Below are 14838 nucleotides of genomic sequence, written 5' to 3'. Positions count from 1 at the left end.
TACAGTTGAATAAATATAATATAATATATGTCGAAGATTTTAGATGCAGTCCGATAAAATCCGATATTCGTTTTTCTAGCTGATATCGGACCGATATCCAATATCAATATCGTATCGCCCCCCCTGACTTTAGCAATAACTTAGGCTCATCGCGCGGGCGGCATTGATAAAGGGTGACCTGGGGCGCTCTGGGGTGCTCGGGCGTTGTCCATGCTGGCCGGCGGGGCAACTCGTAGCGTCCCCTTGATGCCCTAGGTGGCTGGAGATGTGGTCGTCGTTCCTGGGCGGGCTGCTCCCGGTGCTGCTTCTATTCTGGTCCCTGCTGCCTTTGGGCCTGCCGGCGGGCGCCTGTTGGCTGCCCTCTGGCCATCTGCTGGGTGTGGGCCTTGGCTCCTCCGCTAGGGTCTCGGGCGGGGGGCTTTCTGGGCCCTCCCCTTGGGGGGTTGGGTGCGGGGGTGTGGGTGGAGGTAGGGGGGGTGGATGTTGGTGAGGGAACTTGGGGTTGGGGGTGGGGGTCGGTGGCGGGGTGCGTTGGGTCCTTGGCTCCTTGGGGCTTTCTCGGATATAAATAAACATTACTTATTTACTTAGTTCTAAAACTCCCCCTAGTCTATTAATGCAGCACAAATGACAAATATCTCATATCATAGGGGCAATGTCAAAGATGTGAAGGTCAAATTTAAGGTCAAGGTCAGTCTTCTGGTTTTCCTGCATTCTATAACTTGTCAACAAATCCAGATACTGGTTGTCATTTTTGACAATTTTCAATTGCCAAATACTGTACGTATTCATCTGGCGAATACGGGTCTTGCCTAGTTATTCATTATATTTGTTTCTGTGGGGCACACCTTTCCTTTCCTACTTGTCCAAATATTTCCATTGCAAATTATGTTCTATGTGAATACTTTCATAGCGAGAATGTATGCTGTAAAAATGATTGTCAATCTTTGCGTTCTTTGTCACTTTCATCTTATAGTTGTTGTAAAAAATGAGACAGAAGAAGAAATCAAAATCACTTAATGTTGCAGTGTGTATTCACGCAGAACAGGATGTGAATGTCTCCCTGTTTGCTTTTGCAGGAGCAGCAATAAGTGTGACACTGGACTTGTCCTACACGCTTTGCATTTGGATTTCAGCTGCTGTTGCTATCATCTACACATTAATGGGAGGCCTTTATTCTGTAGCATACACAGACATCATCCAGCTAACACTCATATTCTTCAGTATGGTGAGTTTCTTTTTTCCAAATGTAGTAAGAGGTTTGTTTGTTTGTTTGTTTAATTTAGATCCCCATTTGCTATATTGCAAAAGCAGTAGTTATTAACAGTACAGTACAACAAACAGATTTGATAAGATGTACAAACAATATTCACACAGAATATAAAATACAGCTAAAAATAACCAAAGCCTGTTATGGTTATTTTGAGCTATATTTTCTTTTCTGTGTAAATATTATCAAATCAGTTTGTTGTACATACATAACAACGTTAACTGAAATACAAGAATTAAAGTAAACTAACAATTGGATAAAAATAAAACTCTGCCTGTATGCAAAACATCCAGGTATAAAGTGATGTCATACATTACATATCAAGATGCAGCCCACAATACATAGTTTCATTATATAATAATTCCTATTCTTCAGTGAAAATGAATAGTCTAACTCTTTTAGAAAAATAGTGGCAGTACTTCCATGCCACCATTGCCCTATAACGCACCATTCTTTGTGTTTGACTTATTTGACACATTTTCCCCAAAGGCACATATTTTCATGTCCAATGAATGTTGACTGTGTAGCTGCTCTTAGAACCAAGCTGCAGAGTCACGTTTGTACAAGCTAAAAGACTGTGCCAAAAATCAGGTCATCTCTCAAAACAATGTGTGGCTCAGGCGGTAGAGGGGTCATCTTCTGATTGAGAGGTTGGGGGTTCGATCTCAGAACTTTACCTGTCTATGTGTCAGTGTCCCCATGGACAACACACTAAGTTGCTCCCAATGGTTGACTAGCTTGCCTGCCTAACTAGCTGTTTCCATAAAAATAAAAGCAATATTTATAAATATTCAACAAAGTATAATTGCACTTTGAAAGTGTTTCCATTGAAGGTTGTTTTGGGCAGAAGTCTCGTAACTCTCGTGAAATCTCATCTCACAAGACTTCGCTGCAGGAAGATGGACGCTCCAAATGTAATTATACAACAGTGAGTTACGACCAAGTAATTTGATTGGACAACAGACATTCCAAGAGCGCTGAAATATAGCAACAACAGCACCTGGACTTCTTACAGATCATATCATATCAATCTGTCTCAGGCCGGAGTTGAGAGCACAAAGGTTACGTTCACACTCCAGGCAAATGCAACCAAAATCCAATCTTTTTTGCCCATGTGCGACCTGTATCCGATCTGTTAAAGCGGGGGTATTTAAAGACAGCCTGAACAACACAATTCCAATTTTAATGAACTCTGCATCATTGAAGCCGCTGTCATCCCTATCCCACCACTGTTGACTCTGACTCTGAATCCAAACCCTCAGCTGTAAAGATGTAGCAGCCATCACAGCAAACAGCTGGAGCCATAAACCTGGCTCTCTTTTATTTCCACTCTCCTTAAAGTTATGAAGTGCTGACTTCTGTTTAAAAGAACATTTCTCAGCACGACACACAGTCCTTCACTGGATGCCTCCATATGTACTTCTGTAAACACCGTGGGGTCATGGGTCACCTTAGGACCTCATCTGCACATGCGCGTCACTTCAGGGACGCATTCCGTTCATACTCCAAACTGATTGAAGATGCATTTTATATGTAATAAATATGAACCACCACACATAAAAATTTTGATGTTTTGGAAAAAATCCAAATTGTGCATTAAGACCTGCAGTGTGAATGTAATGATGGTGTATTGTGGTGTGTAGCCCAAGATGTAATGGTAATTAATGGTATTTCTAACACCTGTACAGTGGAGTGATATGATCCGTAAGAAGCTCCAGTGGAATGTCTGTCGTCCAATTAAATCACATGCTCGGAACTAACTGTATAAAACAGCAATATCACACCCGAAGTCATGCTGTTGTACTGAAATATTAGCACTGGTGTGATCATCTAGGACCAAATCACACCAGTGCTGATATTTCTGCACAACAGCATGACCTCTCGTGTGATATTGCTTCATTGTAACACTACGCATTCATTTTTTACATTTTTCTCAAGTATGATGCAAAGAAATGTCTCGTACCTGGTCACGTGACCTGTGATCTGTGACATGTAATTGCGGAAAAAGTGTCTACACTGCGTTTTTCCAATACATTTCAAGATTGAAACATCTGAAAATCCTCCTCATGAAAGTGTAAACACTTTTTAGCGATATTTGAGTGTTTTTTCAAAATTCAGGCGATAACATTGCCAGTTTTGATTGCGCTATTTAGATTTACTTCTTGACAGAGCAGTCAGACGACGTCCATTCACAACAGCCTCACTCTGAAACTGCTGAGGATGGGCAACATGAAACTGTGTAACTAAATCTAGATGAAGTCAGGCAGAAGAACGTGTGAGAGTACACGTGAAATGTTTAAGATGTGCTCATCAGTTTTAAGGAGGCAACCATGTCTGGCCACAGAAGGCTCGCAGGTGTCCAGTGAACAATAGGAACATACAATTTCAAAACTGACACAGAGGGATTCATTTCTGCTGAATACACACAAAGATAGTGTTTGTAAGAGAGAACATACAAGTTCAACTGAGTGCTTTAAACAAGCATCAAATAGGGATTAACTGGAGTAGCAGGGGATAGATAGATGTAAAATTAACGCTACAGAAATTGTCAAAATAATGCCAGCTACATTTACCTGCTCATGCTAACATTAAGCTCGTTTTATCTGCCATATCCAAGTTAAAGAATCATGTATCACTGCCTACCAGCTGTGAAAAGGACACTTAAAACATACTTCATGCAAAAAAAATTATAATAAAAAAAAAACATGGAAGATGCTCGCCTTTATCTGGAAGATTTGAGCTTCATATCTCTAATGGAGGGAGGAATCCAAATTATAAATCTAATGGGCAATGTGAGATGCCTCTCCCATTCAAGGACATTAAGCCAAGTCTGCCAACCAACAAGGCATGTATTTACATTGTCTTAAAGAAGGAGGTTGGAAAAATAGACACATATGAAAAGGATTACATAATCTTTAAGATTATTGTAATTCTAATTGGCACTGTAATAATAATCGAGTTGTAATTGAACATGGTTGAATACGTGATTTAAAAATGTAATTGACCCTTGAGATGCTGTCACTACTTAAAGCAGAGTGAGGCAGCATTGCATTCTAGATTGTTTTTACTTTGTCAGTAAATTTCCCCACGGCAGGATGAATAAATAATCTCTATCTCCATCTTTATCTTTATTTTTGAAGTATTAGTAGTGATAAAAAGATTATTACAGTTTTTCAAAATTCTTTTGACAAAAATATTTTTAAAAAATTGTTTTCTTCAGCTTTGATTCTAACATATTACTGTTAGTCACAGATGTTAGTTCTGGTGTGTTGTATAAGTTTTCAGTGAAATGGTCCCAAACTTTTGAGAAGCCCCTGACTGCAGCCTGCAGTTCAGGGCGGCGCTCAACGTTCAATAAACCAATCGCGTTCAGACTTACCCTAACCCATATCTATTTTGTATGCCTAGAGAATTATGTAACATATGAAATTGTTTATATGGCACAATTTATGTAGATGCTGATTATTTTTTAATATAGCATACTGCATTGAGCAAAGCCCTGAACTGCGGACTGAAAGCCAATAGCATGCCAAAGTTGAGCAGCAATGAGCTCCGCCCTGAACTGCAGTCAGTTGAGACTTTAGGTTGGTTCTTCTTCTGTTGCACAGTTGTTCTTCACAATGTAAATGGAGAAGTGACACTGCGCCCAGCAGTTCATGTATGGTACTGCAGCAAAAATGAAACAGAAAGCGGCCGTCGGCCTGATTTTATCATGAATTTATAACATTAAACAATGCGTTGACACAAATTTTTGTAGTCAACATTATCAATTATGTCACTTATAATTTTTCTGTTATTGTACATGTTACACACATTGTGGTTGGCACAAATCTCAAGACAGTCTATATATTTAATTCTATTTTTTCTTTTGCCATCCTTGGCATGAATCTCAAACTCTGCCTATGCCTTATCCTCTCCAATACCAAGTTCCATTTCAGAACTGACGAAGCCTCTTGGATGAAAATCTTCACGCAAAATTTCAAGTTCAGTCATAAGATACCAGGATCAACATAACCTGAATGATTAAAACCTTCACTGCGTGCTGCCAAATTAGTACATGTTTTTACGCTTACAAACATTTAGTAAATCATGCCTCATGTGTATTCTGCAGTGGCTTTGTGTCCCCTTCATCTTGATAAACCCCCACTCAGCTGACATCACCAAGACGGCCTTCAACTTCACGTACCAGCCCCCCTGGATCAGCTCTGTGGGTGAGGAGAGGCTGTGGAGGTGGCTGGATAACTTTCTTGTACTGGTAAAGACCTCAATCATTCATGTGATTGACCACGGTTACATGATGTTTTTGAATTCAGAATTAATTATTCAGAATGAAAGTGTTCTGCTTCGTGTTTACATGGAAATAGTAATTACGAATTGAGGTTTACAAGGCAAACACATTTTTACTTTAGGTTTGGGAGTTGTTGCACAACAGATATCCAATTTATTCAACAGGTCGAAGCCTATTCAAAACTAAATAGCCGCTTGGGCATTTATTTCAAGAAGTAACAGAGATCGTCCAAACCGATCAAAACTACAAAAAGCGAAGTATTATCTTAATATAATACTGTCTAAAAAACAATTTGGCTTTGGTAACAAATTAGAAAGTAAAAGGATTATTTAAATAAAAGTGCAAATGGTCAGACAACCCATGTGTGTTCCAGAGCTAATGCTAGCTTATTTTAGCAGGAATTTCAATGGAGTCTGGCACGACATGTTAGTGTCGAATATGTTAGTTTAAATGAAGCCACTCCTCCCAGTCATTTAAATACTCATATGCCACGAGACATAGGCCGTGGAGGTGGTGTAGCAGCTATTTATCATTCCTCTCTCCTAATCTGTCCTAAACCAAAGGCCAGTTACACTTCCTTTGAAAGCCTGATTCTAAATTTATCTCATATCGAATCAAAAACCTGCCAGCCAGTCTTATTTGCGATAATTTACCGTCCTCCAGGCCCTTATTCTGAATTTCTATCAGAATTCTCTGAGTTTATATCAAACTTAGTCCTCAGTTCTGATAAAATACTGATAGTAGGAGATTTTAATATCCATGTGGACAAGGATAGTGATAGCCTGAGCTCAGCCTTTATGTCCCTAATAGACTCAGTTGGCTTTTTTCAAACTATTAATGAAGCTACTCATCGTTTAAATCATACTCTTGATCTTGTTCTAACATATGGCCTTGATATTAATGAACTAAAAGTCTACCCTGAAAATCCTCTGCTATCAGATCACTTTTTAATATCTTTTAACATTATCCTAGAGGATCTCGCACTGTGCAATAAAATAGTTACGAGTAGAAATCTGTCAAATAGTGCTGTGGCTAAATTTAAAGAGGCCATTCCTGCTGCCTTAAACTCAGTGCACCATCCAATAAATAACTATGATATTAATTATAACCCCTCTCAACTGGATCTGCTTGTCGATAGCTCTGCTAGTCTACTAAAATCCACCTTGGACTCAATTGCCCCATTGAGGGAAAAAACTATTAAACGTCAGAGGAAAGCTCCGTGGTTTAGCTCTGAAACTCACACACTCAAACAAACAACCCGTAAATTAGAGCGAATGTGGCGCTCCAATAAAACAGAGGAGTCACGAATACTCTGGCAAGAAAGCCACAGTAAATACACGACAGCCTTACGACATAGTCGATCTACATACTATTCCTCACTAATTGAAGAAAATAAAAATAATCCGAGGAACCTTTTCAGCACTGTAGCCAGGCTAACACAAAGTCAGAGCTCTATTGAGCCCATGATTCCTCTAGCCCTCAGCTGTGAGGACTTTATGACATTTTTTTAATGATAAAATTCATACGATTAGAGATAAAATTAGCCACTCCCTGCCTTCACCTGGGCCTGCTGTACCATTAAATGTAAATAGCCCTAACCTAAACTGTTTCACACATATAGGACTTCAGGAATTTTACTCTATTATTTCATCCTCCAAACCATCGACCTGCCTTTCAGATCCGATCCCAACTAAGCTGTTTAAAGAAGTTGTTCCCCTTGTCTGCCCATCTTTGTTGGAGACAATAAATATAGGCCTATCAATAGGCTACGTGCCACAGTCCTTTAAAGTAGCTGTAATCAAACCCCTTCTCAAAAAACCTACTCTTGATTCCAGCACTTTAGCAAACTACAGGCCTATATCTGATCTTCCTTTTATTTCAAAGATTCTTGAAAAAGTTGTGGCGGCTCAGCTCTGTGACTTCCTTCAAAACAACAACCTGTTCGAGGACTTCCAGTCAGGTTTTAGAGCTCAACACAGCACAGAGACTGCTTTAGTTAAAGTAACTAATGATCTACTCTGGGCTTCAGATGAAGGACGACTCTCAGTGCTGGTTTTATTAGATCTTAGTGCAGCTTTTGACACTATAGATCACTATATTCTACTAGAGAGATTAGAGGAATTACTTGGAATCACAGGGACTGCCCTAAACTGGTTTAAGTCCTACCAATCTGATAGGTACCAGTTTGTACACGTGAATAATAAGTCTTCTGTGTACACTAAAGTAAGCTACGGGGTGCCTCAGGGCTCTGTGCTAGGTCCAATCCTCTTCTGTATCTATATGATCCCCCTTGGTAATGTTATGAGAAAATACTCTGTTAACTTTCACTGCTATGCTGATGATACCCAACTGTATGTATCAATGAAGCCAGGTGAGACAAATCAGCTATCTAAACTTGAGGCCTGTCTAAAGGACATTAGGGCCTGGATGGACCAAAATTTTCTTCTTCTTAACTCAGACAAGACTGAGGTCATTGTACTGGGCCCACGACACCTTAGAGAAACCTATGCTAGCCTAACTGCCCTAGATGGTATTACTCTGGCACGAAGCGCAACTGTTAGAAACCTTGGGGTTCTATTTGATCAGGATTTATCCTTCAACTCTCACATAAAACAAACTTCAAGAACTGCCTTCTTTCATCTCCGTAACATTGCTAAAATCAGATCTATCCTGTCTCAGGGCGACGCCGAAAAGCTAGTCCATGCTTTTGTTACCTCTCGACTGGATTATTGTAATTCTCTTTTAGCAGGCTGCCCGAGCAAGTCGCTTAAGACACTTCAGCTGGTTCAAAATGTTGCAGCACGTGTACTGACTAAAACTAGGAGAAGAGATCACATTACTCCTGTATTAGCCTCTCTGCATTGGCTTCCCATAAAATATAGAATAGAATTGAAGATTCTTCTTCTTACTTATAAAGCCCTAAATGGACAGGCACCAGTATATCTCAAGGAGCTTGTAGTGCCATACAATCCCCCCAGAACACTACGCTCTCAAAATGCTGGACTACTCGTTGTTTCATTTGTCTCTAAAAGTAGTATAGGAGGAAGAGCTTTCAGTTATCAGGCCCCACTTCTCTGGAACCATCTACCAACCACGGTTCGGGGGGCAGACACCCGCTCTACCTTTAAGGTTAGGCTCAAAACGTTCCTCTTTGGTAAAGTTTTTAGTTAGGAACCAGCTCATAGCTCATAATTAAGATGCAATAGGCATAGACTGCCGGGGGGGTCTGGCATGCTCGGTTGGAGAGAGGTTGGAGAGGGCGTTAAGAGAGAGGTCATTTAGGTTAGAGAGGGACCGGAGAGGGTCCCATTCCTCTCTCAAACACTCCCTCTATGTCTGCTTCTTCCCTTGTATGTTTGCTCCTGTACTCCTTCTGGCTTTTGTCTTGCAGGTCCGTGGGATCCTTAGTGTGGAGTTACAGAGTCTCAGCGGCTCTGTCTCCACCCTCTCCTCTGCACACACCCAACACAGCATAACGTGGATGGCTGTTCATCATAGGAATGGGATCCACACAAGGTTCCTGCTGCTTAACAGAAGGTTTTCCTTGCCGCCATGATGAATTCATGTTGGGTGTGGGATACATATGTATGTGTATATACGTATATATGCATATGTGTTTATCCATAAAATGAAGAGTCCGTCCTTAAGACTGCTCTACTGTAAAGTGTCTTGAGATACCATTGGTTATGATTTGGCGCTATATAAATAAAAGACTGATTGATTGATTGATTGATTGATTGATTGATTGATTGATTGACACAAATACTCAAAATGCAATAAAAATATAACATGGATTGACTCGCCGATGAGTGAAGAGATGTTGGGGTTATAGAAGAAGATATCCGTCCTGTTATTTTTGAAGGATGGTTTGTTTAACCGATTATTTTTCATCAAAAAGCCAACCATTCCGACACCACAGCGAGAGCAGCCATAGCAGCAGCAGCTGAGCAATCAAGAGTGAGGGGGAGGGGCAAAGGATCTTAAAGGCAGAATGGGCCCATCACAATAAAACTATGACAAGAAGTGGGCTTCTAGTTCACATGGGTTACACAGTGGTAAATAACAAAGCCCACATGTTTGGGAACCACAAAATAGGACGATCATAATGACCTTTTAAAGGTGCAGTCTGTAACTTTCAGATCCCTCCCTCCCACTCCCTCCCAGCTGCTCTCTTGCCCTGCCTCCAAAGTCCCACCCTCAGAGGGGCAAACAAGTTAACATTAGCCCGACAACAACATCACAGTAATATAATAAGCTCTGTTAAAAGCATATTACTGCAGCGCTTCTCTCTCTATATGTGCACACACCAATCTATCAGTAGCAGCAGCAACAACACAGTGTCACTCACAGCAGCCCACACGGAGGCTGCAGTGATGGCAGCGCGCACGCGAACAAACAACACATGCACTACAGCGTTCTAGTGTAACAATCACAAATCAAACATATTGTAAATCCAGCAGCAGTAATTACCTTTCAAGCAGAAAATTTCATCTTCTACTCCTCCAGACCATACACTGTAAAAAAATGGCGCTCCAGGCACTATCTTGCTATGACCATTGCTGTGTTTTGGCCACGGAGGAAAGGGGCGGGGACTGTGCGCAACAGCTGCCAGACAGTCCATCATACACAATCCTGGCTCTGATTGGTTCTTTTTGCTCGGTGGCGGTGCATTCTGGCAGTCTGTCAAAGGCAGCAACAGCAGCAGGCTGGTATCTACCCCTATGACAATTTGCGTACCCCACTTTAGGAACCTAGGATATAGACCTGATGTTTTCTATTTTCTATTAATTGGACATTAACAAAATAACACACATATTCCCCTTGATGGTCTAAACTAAAGGGGGCAGCAGCCCTGGGGACTAGTTTCACATACAGTGGAATGTAAATATCTACGCCTGCATCTGTTCAAGTCTATTAAAAACAATAAATGACTTTATAAAGACACTTTGTTATAAATCAAACTTTTGATTTGCCACAATAATGTGATTAATTTAAATGAAAACCTGAAGTGGAAGGCTTTTCTCAGCAATTTTTAGATTCATTAATTCTGGAGCACAATGAATTAATCACAATTTCTTGTTTATCTTTTGACAGCACTCGGTGTAACCACTTAATTTGTTTGTCTTTTTCAGTGTCTTGGTAATTTGGGATATCAGGACTTCCACCAGCGGACCCTGTCAGCCTCATCATCATCCACAGCCAGGATCACCTGCTTCATTGCAGCTCCCCTCATTTTCATACTTGGAATCCCATCAGTGTTGATCGGAGCTGCTGCTGCATCTACGGGTGAAGCATCAAGTAGAACAAAGTGACAATATGATAAACACTCAATGTTTGTCTGACGTTTGCATGTTCTGACATCAGACTGGAACTCAACCCTATATGGTTCCCCTTCTCCATTTGAGCGCGGAGAGGCTGGTCTGATTCTGCCCATCGCTCTACAGCATCTCACTCCAAACTACATCTCTATCATTGGTATTGGAGCCATAGCGGCTGCTGTGATGTCATCGACTGATTCTGCTCTGCTGTCAGCCACCTCTGTTTTCACCACCAACATATACAGGCGCATCCTGAGGAAGAAGGTAGGAGGTGGCTAATAGAGAGATGTGGGTTGTGGTCAATTACATTTTTCAATTACAATTATGTCTTCAATTATCCATGTTCAAAAACAACTCAGTTATGATTACTCTGACCAGCATTTTCTCAAATTAAAATTACATTTACAAATATAGTTTTTGCCCAGAAAGTCAGTTACAATTACTTTCTCAATTACTAAAGTTAAAAAACAATTAATCACAATTACTGAGCCTGAAATAAATAACCCCATAAAACTTAACCTTCCTCCTGTGTTAGCTTTCTGTTAGCATCTTTTATGATAATGGGTTAGTTTTGACCCATGTCATAAATCAGCTGTAAAATACTCTTAAAAATATGATTTATCGTTTTTCATCTCTTTGTTAACTTGTTAGGGTTCCTTATTCATGAAAATATTGGTGTTAATGTTTTTTGTATGAGTGTTTGAGCCGTTTTTCTGTTAATATATCCCTTGATTTAAGTGATAGGTAGTGGGAAAACTTGATACGAAACATATTTTAATAATTGTTAACTATCCATGTGTAAGTCATAGAACTGGAACATGGTTCTTCTGGTTTGGATTTAAATAAATTGTAAATGACAGTTTTCATAGAACAATTACAATTACAAAGTCAGTCATCTGAACTCAATTACAATTAGATTATGATTACAACAGCAAACAATTTTTCCAATTACAAATACACAATAATTGAAACTAATTCTCAATAGTGTGATTACAATTATAATTGACCCTAACCCTGGATGTGAGACAACTAGAGTTAGTAAGTGGTGACTATTCCCTCTTCTCGTAGGCCTCAGCAATGGAGCTCCAGTGGGTGATCCGTGGAACCGTTGTGTTGGTTGGCTTGGCTGGCACAGCTCTCTCTTTCCTACACAACAGTGTCATGGTTTTCTGGATCTTGGGATCAGACATAACCTACACCATTATCTTCCCTCAGTTGGTTTGCGTTCTCTTTTTTAACTTCTCCAATGGCTATGGCTCCATGACTGGCTTACTGATTGGGTTACTGTTGAGACTGCTGAGTGGAGAACCAGCTATAGGTCTACCTGTTGTCCTCCACCTCCCAGGATGTGCACTGGAGAATGGTGTTTATGTCCAGCATGCTCCAGTTAAGAGTATCTGCATGTTGTCCACTGTCATTGGTGTACTGTTGTTCTCCTACCTGGCATTCCTGCTTTTTGACAAAGGATATTTACCTGAGAGATGGGACGTGTTCAATGCGAAAAAATCCCAACTGTCACTGCAACTGGAAGTATTGAGCAATGTTGACATGAAATCACAAGAGGAGGTGAATCCTACAGATGAAAATGAAGCTGGTGTGAGATTGACTCATGGCTGGACTGATAGTGTAGACACGTAAAAAGTGAGAGCAAAATAACACAGCTTTTAAGCAAGTTTTGTCATTCTGCTCTCATTTTATACAGTTCGTTCACTTGTTGCACTTACCCCGGTCTAAATTCTTGTTTGTGTTCTACGTCGCTTTGGACAAAAGCATCTGCTCAATGAAATTGTAGAACATTCTCAGCCCCAAATAGACAATAATGTATAAGTGTCCCTAAAAAAGGAAACTGTTTTGGTGACCAATCCAGGGTGTACCTCACCTTCGATGCTGCTAAAGCTGGAAGAGATCCATTGCCCAGTGATACTGGTCCACATTGAAAGGTTTGAAAGAAGAAACTATAGGTGTACTCTGTAGACTACATGTATACACCTACACCATGTTTTATTGTGATGTTATCTAAAGGATGGCTTTCGCCTACATCATGAAACATTGTGAATGTCAATAAACTGCTAGAGATTAATGAATGAGAGGTGAAACACCAGTTTAAAAAGTTTTCTGGTTGTTGAGATGGCTATAGAAACAACACAACTGATCAGATCCATATATGCGTGTCTTTGGCTGTTTTCTCCTCAAGGTAGCTTTGAGCTCTGCTGCACTCAGGACCTTGCAATGGAGGGTCTAACTCAGACACTCATCTTCACTCTGTATTAATAAAATGTTGTGTTTATATCAAGAAGGTGTCCGCGGAGAATTCTTCACATCATCACATCAACATTAGGATAAAGGGGAAACCACCACAAAACAAAAGCAGTATAACATGAAAAGGGTGGTAAAGAAAGAAAGTAGATTTACCCATATTCAAAAATGGCTTCAGGTTAGGTTGGGGTACAATGGATTCTCTTTTATTGTTGGAGTCTGAAATGCGAAAGGACTAAACAGGCCTATACATGCTGTGGAGAGACAAGCTTTTGCAAAATCATAAGATCTAAGTGAGGGTTGGGAGTATGTTGTCTGGGATCCATAACGGCACGCCGCAGGGTAGTGTTATAAGTCCCGTGCAGTTCAACCTGATGATTAATGGTGTGTTTGCTGATGTTAAAAGAAGTTCACGATCCAATAAAGGTTGGAAACCACTGCACCAAATAGTGTTTCATTTTTACATATTTAAAAAATGAGATTCTTTAAAATGTGTATTAAAGGAGACAAATCATGCTTTTAAATCCTTCCTTTCTACATATAAATCATACAGTTGTGGTCTATATAAAGCGGAACTGCAATGCTTGGGTCTGAATTCCTCATTATTATAGCTCCACAGGCCCCTTTTCTACCCCTTTTCTGATGTGCTTCTGAGAGCAACTCGTTTTGGTGAGGTCTCTTTAAATGCAAATGAGATACTTCATACCCCGCCCCCTCTCCAGGTTGCAGAGGTGACACTTGGTTCAACTCCACCCTGTTTGGCCATTTTTGTAGTTTGATAGAAGAGATACGATTATGTAGCGGCGCAGAAAATGTTTATTCACACGTTATTTACAAAATGTCAACAACAGAAGACTTGTCCATCCAGCCTTACATGTTCGAGCCAGAGTCTGACCCAGCGGAGCGAGATAAAAATGAAGATGATGACCCTGCAGAACCCTAACAAGTGAGCTAACACAAGCACCGAGCTAACGCTAGTGCCAAGCTAACATCACGAAATGCATTTTAATACAGTCTTTTTGGAGACAAAAACAGCAAAATGAAATGACTAATGAAAACTTTAGACTTAAATTAAATCACGTAGGTCATATCATCAAGGATCTAAAACGAGCACACAGCGCTAACATATGAAGATGGTGCAACTGCTAATGCTAACAAAACAATGACAGGGATGTCTTATCATCACACTTTTTAGCGTTATTTACAGCTTACCGAAGTGCTCTGTTCATCGTCTCCAAAGATAGAAGGAATTGAACCCTCAATCAGACAAAGTCTTTCGGTAAATCCTTCTTTATACTGGTGGAGGTTGCTGAAGCAGTCATCCTTGAAGTGCTTCGCGCACACAAAAATGACCTTACCCACAGATGTGGGTACATTTCTGTGAAAAATAAAACTCAACCAGGCACTTTGAAAAGGTTCTGATGCTGGGAGACGTTGTAATGAAGCGTGTGGGTTACTACATCCAACAACCAAACATTTTGACTTATCCTCTCGTAACTTCGGCATCCTTGAGCTTGGACTACAAAATAAAAGCAAGAAATAAAAATGGCGGATTGCTCGAAGTGTTGGGCCTGGAGTCGATGTCCTAATTTGGCAGTTCCGCTGCAAATACTGTGACGTAATAATTCAAAAAACGTAATGGAGAATAGAAAAATCGAAACAGATTGAAAAATATGGCCAAAACAGAATATAAAGATATCAACGGA

At 40.3% G+C, this 14838-nt stretch overlaps 1 protein-coding gene across 1 annotated transcript in view; it reads left to right on the top strand.

Moving 5' to 3' along the window:
* The window catches only part of LOC114471128 (high-affinity choline transporter 1-like), a 31045-nt gene extending 17876 nt beyond the window's left edge, over positions 1-13169 (top strand). Inside the window, exons 4-8 of the mRNA XM_028459727.1 lie at positions 1080-1228; positions 5382-5525; positions 10691-10844; positions 10923-11140; positions 11945-13169. Coding sequence (XP_028315528.1) covers positions 1080-1228; positions 5382-5525; positions 10691-10844; positions 10923-11140; positions 11945-12514 — 1235 coding nt within the window. The 3' untranslated portion in view covers positions 12515-13169. The remainder of the gene's footprint in view (positions 1-1079; positions 1229-5381; positions 5526-10690; positions 10845-10922; positions 11141-11944) is intronic.
* Positions 13170-14838: the final 1669 nt, after the last annotated feature.

Source organism: Gouania willdenowi, chromosome 10, assembly GCF_900634775.1.
Source record: "Gouania willdenowi chromosome 10, fGouWil2.1, whole genome shotgun sequence".
Classification (NCBI taxonomy): Eukaryota; Metazoa; Chordata; class Actinopteri; order Blenniiformes; family Gobiesocidae; genus Gouania; species Gouania willdenowi.
This window is presented reverse-complemented; position numbering and strand designations above follow the sequence as displayed.